The following is a 14,056-nucleotide window of genomic DNA, read 5'->3' on the forward strand; positions in this document are numbered from 1 at the left end:
ACCAGTGAATGAAAACTGTTCATCAATCAGTTTTTCTTCTTCCTCGTTTGACATTAATAAAATGATATGAAAGGGCCAACTTTTTCTAATGTTTCTCATTAAAACTTGCATCTATTGATGGTAAAAACGCGTGTTTTTATACTGAAAAGGAAAAAATTCTGGTTATGCAAATCAGCACCTCAGCAATGGCTTCGGCGGAGGACATAAATAGAACAGCGCGGACACCACTACCAAAGCAACCAACAATTCCGTGAACATTCATTTGACTGTAACGCGGATCTTACTATGCAGATCGAGGCCAAATGAAAGACAGGATGGATTTCCGTGCACGATTGAAAAACAAAAATATGTGCGCAAAAAACAAAAAAAAAAAAAAAAAAAAAAAAAAAAAAAACGTGGAGACCCATTATGGTCAGGAAGCGTTAAATAATACAACTATGAGAGAGAAATGATATTTCAAACGAAGTATATTCGCCTATGATGTCAATAACAGCAAGGCCATTGGATGAACGAATTCCTGTTCTCAAATACAAATGTATGAAGTACATACATATTACCATTCTTATATATATATATATATATATATATATATATATATATATATACATATATATATATATATATATATATATATATATATATATATATATATATAGATGAGAAGGCTCCAACCACGAAGTCACTACAGCGGTTTCTGAGTTCCTATTATCAGTTAAGATTGGCAGCAAGTACGCAAAGTTTTCATGGAAGTAAACTAATACAAATAAATGTAGAAAATAGCTAAAACTTTTCTCCTATTCCAAACCCTCACTCAACATAAAGGCAAACGCTCGGTAAACCTTCAGAAAATACGAAAATCTTCGAAGTGCGGCACACAGGAAACAGCTGCTGTGCTGAGCGACCTTTACCAGACTCGACTGGCAAAATGTGCAGGTTATGAGCCGAATGCTGAAACAGTGAAAAATAGGAGGGTTTCCTTACAACCCCAAATTGAAAACAGATCTGACAGAAGATTTATGATTTATGGGTCGTTCTACTTTATCAGTGTCTTCATTTTTCAAAGGGGAGGCGTAATTAATTTCCCTCCAGGGACTCGAACGCTTTCTTTTTTATATATCATGAACCATTGATAATTTTCTATCTCAAAACAAAAATGACGAATGAGTGATGGAAATACGCCATTTGAAATGATTGGTTACTGTCAATAAAACCAATCTAATACATTCACTTTACAAACAGCATGACTGTGTTGTGCCTGCCCGAGTCTCTCTCTCTCTCTCTCTCTCTCTCTCTCTCTCTCTCTCTCTCTCTCTCTCATTACTTCACAAGCCAAACCACAAAGCAACACCTCTACATTTTTCTCACTGGAGGTTTCGAAACTCCTTTTACGAACGAAGAAAAAAAAAAAACCTTTAGGATTTCCGAAAGCTTTTTTTTTTATTATTATTATTCTTTTTGCGGCTTAGAGCCTCCTTCTCCCCCCCCCCTACCCATGTGCTCCCCTTGATTAGCATCCCCACCAACTATCATCAATATTCACTACAAGTGGAAAAGTGGGACGGGAGGAAGGAGGAGGATAAACTCCACCCCCACCCTCCCCCCCCACAAACCCCCAATTTCTCCCTTTGGTGCGTCTATACGCTTTTTGTTCATTTATTCGTTTATCGTCTTTTTTTCTTTCTTTTATTCTAAAGAATAAGTTCTGAGTAGTATCCCAAAATAAATCTGAGAGTCAAATCATTTAGAAATTTTACACTGAAATGAAACGCACTTTTCATCGATTCCTTTCAAAGTGCGAATGTGCAACTTTTCATTTAGTTTCAGAGTCCAGCTGAATCACTACAAAATCTGTATATATGAATGCTGGTGTCTATGTGCTACAACTATCAGCTGACAGGTTCCTCTTTTAATGCGATGGAAACCCGTCATAAGGTGGATAAGGCTCCCGTAAAAGCCTTCCTTTATTTATTTATTTATTATTTTTTAATGGTGACCAACAATCACCTAAACCTCGATCCGAGTACCTAACATACGTGAATGCGATTGCAGACGTATCTCTCAGTCGCTTTTTCAACTCAATCCTTGCAGGAAGGAGCCAGAAACAGCTGAAATGCTCCCGTGGATCGACACAAAATGCTCCAAGCGAGGATCCAACTGAAGGAGCTAGAGAAGAGGCAGTTAAAAAAAAAAAAAACCGTTACCTGTTTCTGTCACCATTTTTCGCAATCTGGCGGTCATCCTTTGGGAAATTTGTCTTCAATGAAGCCGAACCGTTTTATGAAAACCATCTTTCATCTTATAATGCGGAACGTTATGGCTGGTGCTGTATCTGAATGCACTTGGTGGTTGGGATCTATAAATTACATTATTCTGGGTTTTTCTTTTATTTTTTTAGTAGATTTGAATAAACCGCATTTTTTTAGCTTGTCTAACAAATACCATGACTTTTTTACTTCTAATATAAAGGGACTATTTCAGTGATTTGAAACTTTAACTCACTAGAATAGGTCATAAAAGGAGCGTTAGGTTAAATATAATAAATCTAAACCTTAAATTTTCAAAAATACTTCGACACTGCATCCTTTTTGATACAAGACAATAGAGACAAAAAGTGAAATCAAAACTAAACCTTTCTAGCTGTACTCTCTCTCTCTCTCTCTCTCTGCCAATCCAATTAGATTTGTAATATCTATTAATTAACAGCACTTGCATTCAGTAATTCCGTTCAATTTCCCAACTAATTAATGGCGGGAGCTCTCGCTTTCAAGCGCTTTTTCCCCCCTTTCACAGGGAGGCAGACATGACGGATACCGTAAGCTTTATCAGCGGTCTGACGCTCATGCGTATTTTATTCACACGCACACATTCATATATATATATATATATATATATATATATATATATATATATATATATATATATTAACTTTTATCACATCACCGTGACTCATATACATGCATTAAGCTACAAATGTCCTTTAATATCCAATTCGCTCTACCTCGGAATTAATATATTTTCAAATATGTTAACCGAAGGGGAGTTTTTCAGTTGATAATAATTTCATCCTCTCATGGATTCGAACCAGCGTTGGTTCGAAACCACGAGAGAAAGAAATTATTATCAACTATATACAAAATTCCCCTTCGGTTAACGTATATGAAAATATATTAATTCTGAGGTAGAACGAATTGCATATCAAAGGACATTTGTAGCTTAATGTGCATGCTATATATATATATATATATATATATATATATATATATATATATATATATATATATATATATCGATTTACATTATAATGAAAAAGAACATTATATATCTCACAGAAAGGCAAAGAATAAATCCAATCAGACGCTTACGATCTGACAAAACAGTAAAATCGATCTAATTGTACCCATACTTTATTTTTTTATTTATTATTTTTTATTTTTACTGTAGAGGATGGTTGGGTTATTACTTAAGAATTCTAAACTGTTATTTTTTACACTCTCAACGATTATAGCTTAATCTTGGAAAGTGTTCAGTTATGAATTACGAGCTGAAGAATAAATGCCTCTATTTCTGTTACTCAAATATTAATTTTACGTTGGTCATTTTATCTTTTATATTTCCCGCGAGTCTCAAAGAACGTCTAATTTGCAAGAGACAAATTCTATATAAAATAATCTCATCCCTCTTACATTTTTGTGTAATTCCCGTTACTAGATATCAACTAATACTTAATGTAATTTTAGTTAGTCAATAACACAGTAAAACAATTAGCGCTTCCACGTCAATTAAATTCATTACCTCTAATAACACGACTTAATCTAATTTACATTGATAAAAACATCAGACGTACTACGACTAGTTGGAAAGTTTTTGAATGTAAAAATTTGCAACTGGATACGAGAGAGCAAGGCGATACATCGAAGAGGAGAGCTGTCAGCTGAAAAGTTGAATGGAGAGAGTGGGAGGCAGCTGAATGCGGGAGAATGAATCCCTTGCCTTTTTCAAGCAGATCAAAACAACGCAACCAGTGAAAGCAGAAGCACGAAAAACACTTACTTCGACAGATTCTCTTCTTCCAGATGTTTCAACTTCTTCTTCCTCTTTTCGTCCCTTCTGTCGTCCTTCTTTTTAATCTTCTTATCGTCAATGTCGAGACATTTCGCGTCGATATCGATGTCCTCCACCAGGAGGTCGGTCGGGGGCTGCAGCTGGTGCACCTGCGGGAGCTCGGCGTGGATGTCCTGGTGCTGCTGGTGCAACTGCTGCTGTTGGTAGTGATGATGGAGGTGTTGGGTGACATCGAGGTCTTGTACTGGAGTGAGTTCGATAGGAGGCGGCGAGAGTGAGGTGGTGGTGTTATTTTGTACCGTATCAATGATGGTGGCGGTGAGAGTAGCCGTTGGGGAGAGAATGGCCGGGGGGTTATTGTTGTCCAACTCCTCCAAGTCGTCCTTGGCAGTTTTTAGCTTGACCTTGGCCTTTTTCTCCCTCCGCTCCTCCGCGTGGTTGCTGTCGTGTCTCATCCGAGGCTCCAGGATGGTCTGCGTTTCGTACTCCTGGTCGTCCTCCAGCCTCAGGCGGTTCTCCTGATTCCACTTTCTGTCGGAGGATTCCTCTCGGAGGTCCTTCAGGTGGTTGTTGTTCTTGGGGGTCTTCTCGCCGGCCTTCGCAGAATGCCTGCCTGACCTCCGGTTGTCTCGTGACCTCGGGGTGTGCCGCGGAGAATCCAAGCTGACCTCGTGGTCTTCCATGGGATCCTGATGGCGGGCTGTGCGACGGGACGTCACCTCGCTGTAACGATCACACTCACCGTTCGACTCTCTCGTTCGGCCGTTTCTGGAAGGAGACAGAAAATCACGTTACCCATTGTAAACTCCGTAAGGGCAGGGATGTGCGGAATTTTCTAATAATTTTCTAACAATTTTCTAACAACCTTTTTGATGCATCTCTGAACCGAGTTTATATATAAACATGTTAGGGGATTTTTACTGTATCTGCCAAATAACCAAAAACCATAAACATTCTTTGGTGACAATCACCAGAAATTCTAAAGATAAATAACGAAAAAGAACGTATAAATTTAATTCTCTGGTTTCACTAAGTCACGCACACACACACCACACACATATTTTTTTCATACATGCATCATGATAATCTAGATGTACAAGGATTAATCATATACAGTAAATGCATTACCTGCGACAAAATTGCAGAAGGAAGCAATTTACTGGTAATACCAAGGCGGCTAGATTATTTTTCGAACTTCTGAATGCACTTCATTAGAACCGACCATATTGGGACAAAATTCTCAGCGCACGTAATCACTATCCAACAACAGGTAATTATACTAAAGTTTATTTCGATTTTATTATGTATACACTCAATATATGAAACTTCCACATTAATATTGAAGGCATTTAACGAATTTAAGATATTAATTCATATTGTCCTTTCATTATGGAGCTTTGGTTATTTTTGGCAGGCCTCCTTCATTTTTTCGTTTTGTAAAGAAACCCACGTTGCTTTCGCAAGTAACAACTGAACAGACAGAATCATGAAATACATTTATAACTTTTATCATTAAAACAGTTTAAGACAGAAAATAAGTAAAACCTAAAATATTTTTATTGCAATTTAAATAACCGTACTGAAAACACTGACACCCAATTTATATTAATTTATAATTTCATTAATTTATGGCAAATCTGATACAGGTTCTCCCTAGTGACATTAGACAGACGGTTGCACTAATGCTATCAAAATCTTCCTTCAATTCCACCCTCAGCAAATTTACACCGTCGTTACAGCGGACAGTTTCGTCTGTAAAATACGACTGCTGGTGAAAAAGAGACAATCACCATCATAACCATTTTTCATCGTAACACAAGGAAAAACGTCAATAAAACTTAGATGACAATCTGTACGAGTAGTGGCTGAAAAGTCTATGAAAAATGGATATAACTTCCCGTTTCATTGGAAGTTACAGGCCAACATTTCTCCGGAGAACGACCATGAGAATGCTCATTGCACACCGGCGGCCAGAATTATTGAAGGCAACGTTATTAATGAACGAATGGCGATGTGGACATGCTTATCTCAAGAAAGTAGGACACGGCGCCCTGTAAAACTTGAAAGGTTTCCGAGAGTTGCACCGGAGTCGGGAAAAACTTGAAACCGAAAAACAGTGAGTGTGAAGCAATCCTCATTTTTACTTCCAGAGCCTCGTCTGGTTTTATGGAGTGTTCTCACAAAGGAGAATTTGTTCGTTATCTAGTGCCAGATTTTATCCTTCCTTCCCGCTCTACTGAAACCCTGGGTTCCCTGCAAAGTTTTCCCTCTCTTATTGCATCTCTATGGTTTCACTACTCGATAAAAATGTCCATCAGGGAAAAAAGGAATGGACTCAGGAAAATTGGTATATATATATATATATATATATATATATATATATATATATATATATATATATACATACATATACATACAGGCACGTACTTACAATTATGCATGAATAAAGACACTAAATCAAGGAGCTATAAGTAAACACTACCAATTCAATACATAACGGAGAGAAATCGTAACCCCTTTTATTCATATCAGAAGTTTCAAGTAAAAGTAGAAGCGCCTTACAAATGCTAATGGTTGTTTTTTGAAAAAGCATTTTGAAAAATGAACAAATTCGTTTACCTATGTGAATAAATATAAAAAGTGTAACATTGCTCTGCGAAAAAATGGCCTACAGTTATTTCATTGCTCTCTCTGAAATTAAATAGAGAATATTCATTTGTAGCAAACATGCCAATGATATCGTTATAAAAAACAAAAAGGCAACACGTTTGGCTAAGAAATTAACTGTCTCTAAATTATTCATCATCTTTAATATTGACAAAATGGATAACAATACAACATTCTGGAAAGTTGAGAGAATCTGTGGAAACATCATAATAAGACGATATTTCTTACACGAATTGATATTTACAATGACTCCCTTTCCAACAATTTCCGTTTTTAACAACTAGAAAGACTACCTTCTTCCATCAGCCACAAAATGCATGATACAACCATCAATACATATTGAAACCTTCATTCAAATTCAATCTAAAAATCGACACATAAAAAAAAAAGAATTTACCTTTTGCCGCTGCACTGTATCCCAAACATCACTTCTTCTTTTTTTTTTAAAGTTCAGGACAACACTAATTTTTCTAGACTAATCCCATTTCTTCCTTCTACTTTTCTGGCAGCTTCCATACAACTACTCACTGCACAATCCATTCACTATGAGTATATTGTTTCTCAATGCCAAAATTCGGTTTCTGGTAGCATACAATAACGCATGAAATACCTGTTCCTTTGACTTCAGCGGCATTGCAGTTTTATCCTTTCCAATGCAATTTCTTCAACGTTTACCAGGAAAATCGCAATAATTAATTATATATATTTACTTTTTATCAATTAATTTAGCGGGCTCGATATCCGACCTAACTACTTCTCCATTATGCAAGTAATATAGGACATAAGTAAACTAATCGCCGCATTCTAGGGTATCTGTATGTAAGTAGTTATGTATGTATGTATGTATGTATGTATGTATGTATGTATGTATGTATGTATGTATGTATGTATATATATATATTTATATATATATATATGTATATATATATATATATATATATATATATATATGAATATATTATCTTTGTATATATGCAAGTATTTATGTATGTAGATGTATATAATATATATATATATATATATATATATATATATATATATATATATAATATATATATATATATAGTAAACTACTCAAATGCTTTGCGAAGATGCCATCCCTCCAGGTTCGTTACTAATTGTGCTAATAATATTTCTGTTCTATCCTCAAAAACTTCTTTTCTTTTGTGGTAATTTCTTAAAAGTTTCTCCAAAGCTCAAATCCCTATTATACCACGTACACAACGTCCAGTTCTTTCATTCTCTTATTCGATATTATTTTCAAAACTTAAAGCCTGCAATCCTCCACATCCAGCAATGCTTGACAATACCAGAACATTTCAAACGTCCCTGTGGCATCTGCTTTTGCATCCCTAACGAGAACCCTACCACTAAACTTTATAAATCAATACAGTAATACAAGCATCCATTACAGATTCTGTTCCTGCTAAAAGAGTAGCATTAACATCAACTGCTTCCTATCTCGTCAAATCTTAGATCTAACCGATGCATCTACTATTAAACAGAAAATGCGCGCGTGCGCGCGCGTGTGTATGTAATTCGAGAACAACAAATTCTACATAATATTAAATGAATTAACTGTAGGAACCTAAACGTGTCCCTCCATATACGTAATGTTAACAGCACTCTACTAGGCTCATTTTTCTTGCTAAATGCAAGGCCTGTATTTAATCTAAATACCGTATTTCTCTGCCTGAACGCAGAATTGTTAACCGTAAAATTATAACATATCTATTTCTCCAGAATAAATGGATTACACTCTCTCTCTCTCTCTCTCTCTCTCTCTCTCTCTCTCTATATATATATATATATATATATATATATATATATATATATATATATATATATATCTTTTTCCTCATTATCATCCCAATACCCTATAGATATATCTAGTTATATTTCTTCCATATTCCATCATCCATGTTGACACTCAGTGTCCATCTTCATGGTGCCCGTTTACCTTCAGACAAGATACGTCCACTGTGTGTGTGTGTGTGTGTGTGTGTGTGTGTATGCATATGTATATGTATATATATATATTATACGTATATATACACACAAACATACACACGCATACAGTGGACATATCTTGTCTGAAGGTAAACGGACACCATGAAGATGGACACTGAGTGCTAACATGGATGATGGAATATGGAAGAAATATAACTAGATATAACTATAGGGCATTGGGGATGCTGATGAGATAAAAGAGACAAGATGAGCCACAGTCTATGCATAGGAAATGTGAACAGGAGATAAGATGAGCCACAATCTATGTGCAGGAAATGTGAAAAGGAGTTAAGATGCGTGGAGTGGCTATGAAGCCCAGATCGGAAATAAATATGAAGACACTGAGACAACTCTCTTCCATAGAAGTGGAGTGTGATTGATTGATGCTAACGAAAGGAAAAAATGGTTTAAGTTGTTGAAATGAACTATTGTTTAGTACACACGTATGTGCGCCGGAATAACTAGGACTATATCTGAAGAGACTCGCGGAACCGGTAAAAATTTTATGTAGGTGAGGTGATATTTCAAATGCTCTAAGATGGCTTGGCCATGTGAAGCGACTAGAGTTAAGTTAAGTATGTCTGAATTTAACCAGACCACTGGAGCTGATTAACAGCTCTCATAGGGCTGGCTCGAAGGATTAGATTTTTTTCTACATGGCTAAGAACCAATAGGTTACCAAGCAACGGGACCTACAGCATATTGTGGGATCCGAATCACATTATATCGAGAAATGAATTTCTAATCACCAGAAACAAATTCTATCGAGAAATGAATTTCTAATCACCAGAAACACATCCTATCGAGAAATGAATTTCTAATCACCAGAAACAAATTCTATCGAGAAATGAATTTCTAATCACCAGAAACAAATTCTATCGAGAAATGAATTTCTAATCACCAGAAACAAATTCCTCTGACTCCACGTTGGCAGAGCGGAGGAGCGACTCGAGGACGATGGGTTTGCAAAGAAAGTACTATATCACTGTACAGGTTTAGGAGGGATGAAGTGTCAGAATTTGAGCAAGATACAGGAGGAAGGCGCAGTGTGTGCTTCCAGTGGGATGCTACAACTACGATTCAGTGGTTATAAGTCTGAATGTGAAAGTTACCACTTTGTTGATTCTCGATTCTTTTCTGGAACCACTCCTTGTTGGGGAAACGACGTAATATATATATATATATATATATATATATATATATATATATATATATATATATATATATATATATAAACATGGAAGCAACAAATTATCATTAACATAAGTACAGCCTCCGCTATACAACCCATAAAAACATCACTCTTACACTTTATGCATTCTAAACCTCACTATTAATGAGTTTTGCGACGTTAACATACACACATATCACCACGATAAACACATCTTATTTCATCTGCTTTCTGCCCACCCTTCCCTTCAGCTTTATCACTTGAATGTATTGCCCATATTATTGCATTGCACCCGGCGCATTTCTTACCTTAAATTCCGTTTCCCCGAACGAAGCTGCATTCGGCATCAAGCATCTCCAAGTCCGATCAATTAGACGAATATCTCACTTCAGTGCAGCAAAGCCTCATCGGGACTTGGGAACGCACAGTACGTTCTACCTCACCCGCCACCACAAACACCAACTTTTCCAAACAAGTAACTAAGAACAACAGCAGCAGCAGCAGCAGAAGTAGCAGCAACAAGGACCTGAAGGACCCGAAGGAGTTGAGGAAGATGGAGAAGAAAAGGGAGCACCGCCACTGAGGTGAAGGCAGAACCGCATCACAATACTTGAGCGGAGTGGGAACAATGCGAATTTTCAACCGAACTTACTTCCTCCCCTCACAAGGGCATTTGCTTAACTGAGGGTGAGGGCGGACTGGAAATCAAGCCACACTTCTCATTCCAGGACATTTTTGCTAGGGATCCACCAGGGACGCCTCAAGGATATTTCATCCTCCCGCTGTCAGCCCTCTTATACCTCTCCCCTAGGAGGCAATAATGCTTGTTTCTTCCGTGCCGGGAAATGGGGTACTATGGGAGAGGATTTGCATATGTGATCCTTCGATGATTTATCAAATGATACAATCCTGAATGACTAATGAGCATTCTCCGAGTACGAACCCAAAGGAATTGGAAACTTCAAAAATATGCAGCATCCCTATATAGCCACTCCGAAGATGTATTTCATATATACCAGAACTGTAATATATATATATATATATATATATATATATATATATATATATATATATATATAAACGACAGATACACACGCATATGACTGTAGTTTCCCTCTAGGGTTAGCTCCATAAGGTATCAACCTTCAGGGTGTTTAATATATATATATATATATATATATATATATATATATATATATATATATATATATATATATATATATATATATATATATATATATAGAGAGAGAGAGAGAGAGAGAGAGAGAGAGAGAGAGAGAGAGAGAGAGAGTCAAAAATCATTGGATTCCAAGCTAGAGCCGTTCTCTTTGCAGGGTAAAGGAATCAGCGCTCCTAATCTATACAAACACATGTTTACTTGGAAAGCTGCCACGCATTTTTTATACGTTGCTGACATGAAAAACTACATTTTACGAATATAAAAGTTGAAGTGCAGAGTATCCATTAGAACGGGACACTCATAAACTAAATGAATTCGCTTTCCCGTTAGGGACTGGTTTTTGGCCAACGTTAGGAGAAAGGTGTTTTCTTTTGAAATGAAGCCACTTACTCTAAGTACATTACCTCGTAAATAACCAGTTTTGTCGTGAAACATCCCAGCAATCAACAGAAATATATAGTAAACGGTGATCTACACAACCTATCTTATCAGTAAAATACTATACGATAACGTTAACAACCAAATACTTGATCTAAGCTAGCTGACTTTCGTGAATAATATAGAAATTTTAGAAAATTATTTCCTTACTTTGTATTTCCTTCTTTTTATAGTGTCACACTAATATATGTCTCCCCGGGAACAACGAAACTGCATACTTTCGCAAACACATGCGTTTGTTACTTCCCAGCTGGCCAAAGTTTAGACCACAGAAAACACAACGTGTTCTTAAAACGATTACCAATTAAGCTATACATATCTTTTGTGATAATAATGTTACCAGGAAATATTTAAATTTAGAAATTACACACACACTGAATTTACTTTTACTGGAAGGATACTTCTTGCAAATCAACAACATTTTTTTTTCTTTGCACAAAACCTGGCTGATAAACACTTCAGCAGTACTAGGCTTTCTACTGAGGCAATACTGAAGCTTAAAGGAGAGAGTAGCATCAATTTATAAAAGAAGCGGGAATTCCAGTTAAACTAACAAGCGGGTATATAATAAACCATATGCGTGAGTGAATGGTAAGGATACGAACGCTTACACAGGGTGCAATTTTATTCATGGGAATGTCTGTACCAAACTTAGCAAACTTATTTTGTATTTGTTACCTGTCATCTCATTACTTTATCGTACCTACTACAGAAATCACTCGTCAAGTCTAAAACCTAAGCACACCTCCAAACTTCTCAGACACAGCAATTTGGAAAGATTAATAACCATTACATAACTTATGAAACGGCCTTGAAACATAGGAAAGTTTAACCATCTTTTATACAAAAAGGATTTCTCTTCTCATAAGAAAGACCATTAAGTAAACAGCACGCGAAATTAACATTTGTAAAGATCTATAACATCGGAAGAAATGGTTGTGTCGACAAAGCTTATTACTTTATTTATCCAGGGTGCCAGAAAGATTAATAACCATTACATAACTTATGAAACGGCCTTGAAACATAGGAAAGTTTAACCATACAAAAAGGATTTCTCTTCTCATAAGAAGGACCATTAAGTAAACAGCACGCGAAATTAACATTTGTAAAGATCTATAACATCGGAAGGAAATGGTTGTGTCGACAAAGCTTATTACTTTATTTATCCAGGGTGCCAAGTAGTTTCGACAGAAAATGACAAACAGGTATTTTAAACGTAATAAAGATGCTGGCATTATTCAAGAAAAGTCATTTGAAAAAAAATTTTGTAGGTGAAAAAAGTAATGGCATTACTGGAAGATGGATACTTCTAAAACGTTTACTGTTGCAAGAAAGAATACTCAAGTGAAAGTCATTTAAAAGAAAATCATTTGTACACAGATGGCATATCTAGTACAAGGTTAAACAATTAAAAACATATATCTACATGAATGTCAAAGGTGACATTATCTCTTTCCTCTCCAGCAATTCGTTTGCTCTGAAGATTACTATTATAGAGGAAAATTGAAGTAGAAGTATTCATTGATAATATCCAGAGTAGCACTTCATTTCTAAAATATCAGACAATTACACCTTCAATTATGAAACTCCAATATCTAGGAAAATAAAAGTATTAGAAATTTGGCATGCAAGTGGTCAAACCTAAATGAAAAAGACATCCACCGAGGAAATTGCAAACATTTACTTTTAAAATACAAAGAACATGCCCTTCAGGCATTCATAATCGCGGGTTGCATATCAACAAACAAATTTCTACAGAAGATAGAGAGAGAGAGGGGGCAAAAGAAATGCTTCCCCTTACATGCCATAGACTGAAGATCAATTGGAGACGGATGCAATAATCCCATCCCTGAAAATAAGAAATGCGACCCCAAACTTCGAGAAAAGGAACGCCTTGGGTCCCCTCCGAACATCCCTCCCCCCTCCCCACCTCTCTCTGTCTCTCTCTCTCTCTCTCTCTCTAACTTTGAGAATAGGGTTCGCGTCTCCCGTCACTCGCCCCTTCACCCTCCCCCTCACTCCTCCCTCTAGGCCCTCCCTTCTTCTCCTCCACCTCCTCCTCAATCTTAAACTTCGGGGTGGAAGAAGAATGCTCCTCCAGGAGTTTTAGGAGAGTTGAGACACCGTCTACATTCAAAAGAAACCTCTAATGCCTTAACAAACGAAAAAGAAAATAATAAAACTTTGTTAAAAGCAATGGCTAAAACTTTCGCCTCTTCATTTTTGCTCTCGTTAACGGCTTCGATACAGTTTTTTTTTCTTTTGAATCTAATATGAATATTTATGTGACAAGTTCTTACATTCTAAGTCTCTATGTCTCGGCAAAACCTACCTAAAAATCTCATGAACACGATCCAGTAGTATGAACGACATTTCCCTTTACATTTCATCGTCATTTTCGTATGTCAGGTAGGAATTTTGCTGTACTCTACCAAGAGATTCTTTGTACAATTCTACAAAAAGATTCTTTGTACATTTAAGATGGGAAAGAGACCCTTTTATCTTTGTTTCTTCTAGAATAAAGCGCC

General features: G+C 36.4%; 1 protein-coding gene across 6 annotated transcripts in view; it reads right to left on the reverse strand.

Annotated features, from left to right (window-relative positions):
• LOC135221806 (uncharacterized) overlaps positions 1 to 14,056 on the reverse strand; it is a 938,326-nt gene that overhangs the window by 341,689 nt on the left and 582,581 nt on the right. For 5 of the 6 annotated variants that reach the window (XM_064259684.1, XM_064259683.1, XM_064259680.1 and 2 more), the window contains one exon: positions 4,051 to 4,830. The exons of the other annotated variant lie outside the window; for it this stretch is intronic. In XM_064259684.1, the coding sequence (XP_064115754.1) occupies positions 4,051 to 4,745 (695 nt within the window). In that variant the 5' untranslated portion in view covers positions 4,746 to 4,830. The remainder of the gene's footprint in view (positions 1 to 4,050; positions 4,831 to 14,056) is intronic. 6 annotated transcript variants of the gene reach the window in all.

Source organism: Macrobrachium nipponense, chromosome 3, assembly GCF_015104395.2.
Source record: "Macrobrachium nipponense isolate FS-2020 chromosome 3, ASM1510439v2, whole genome shotgun sequence".
Classification (NCBI taxonomy): domain Eukaryota; kingdom Metazoa; phylum Arthropoda; class Malacostraca; order Decapoda; family Palaemonidae; genus Macrobrachium; species Macrobrachium nipponense.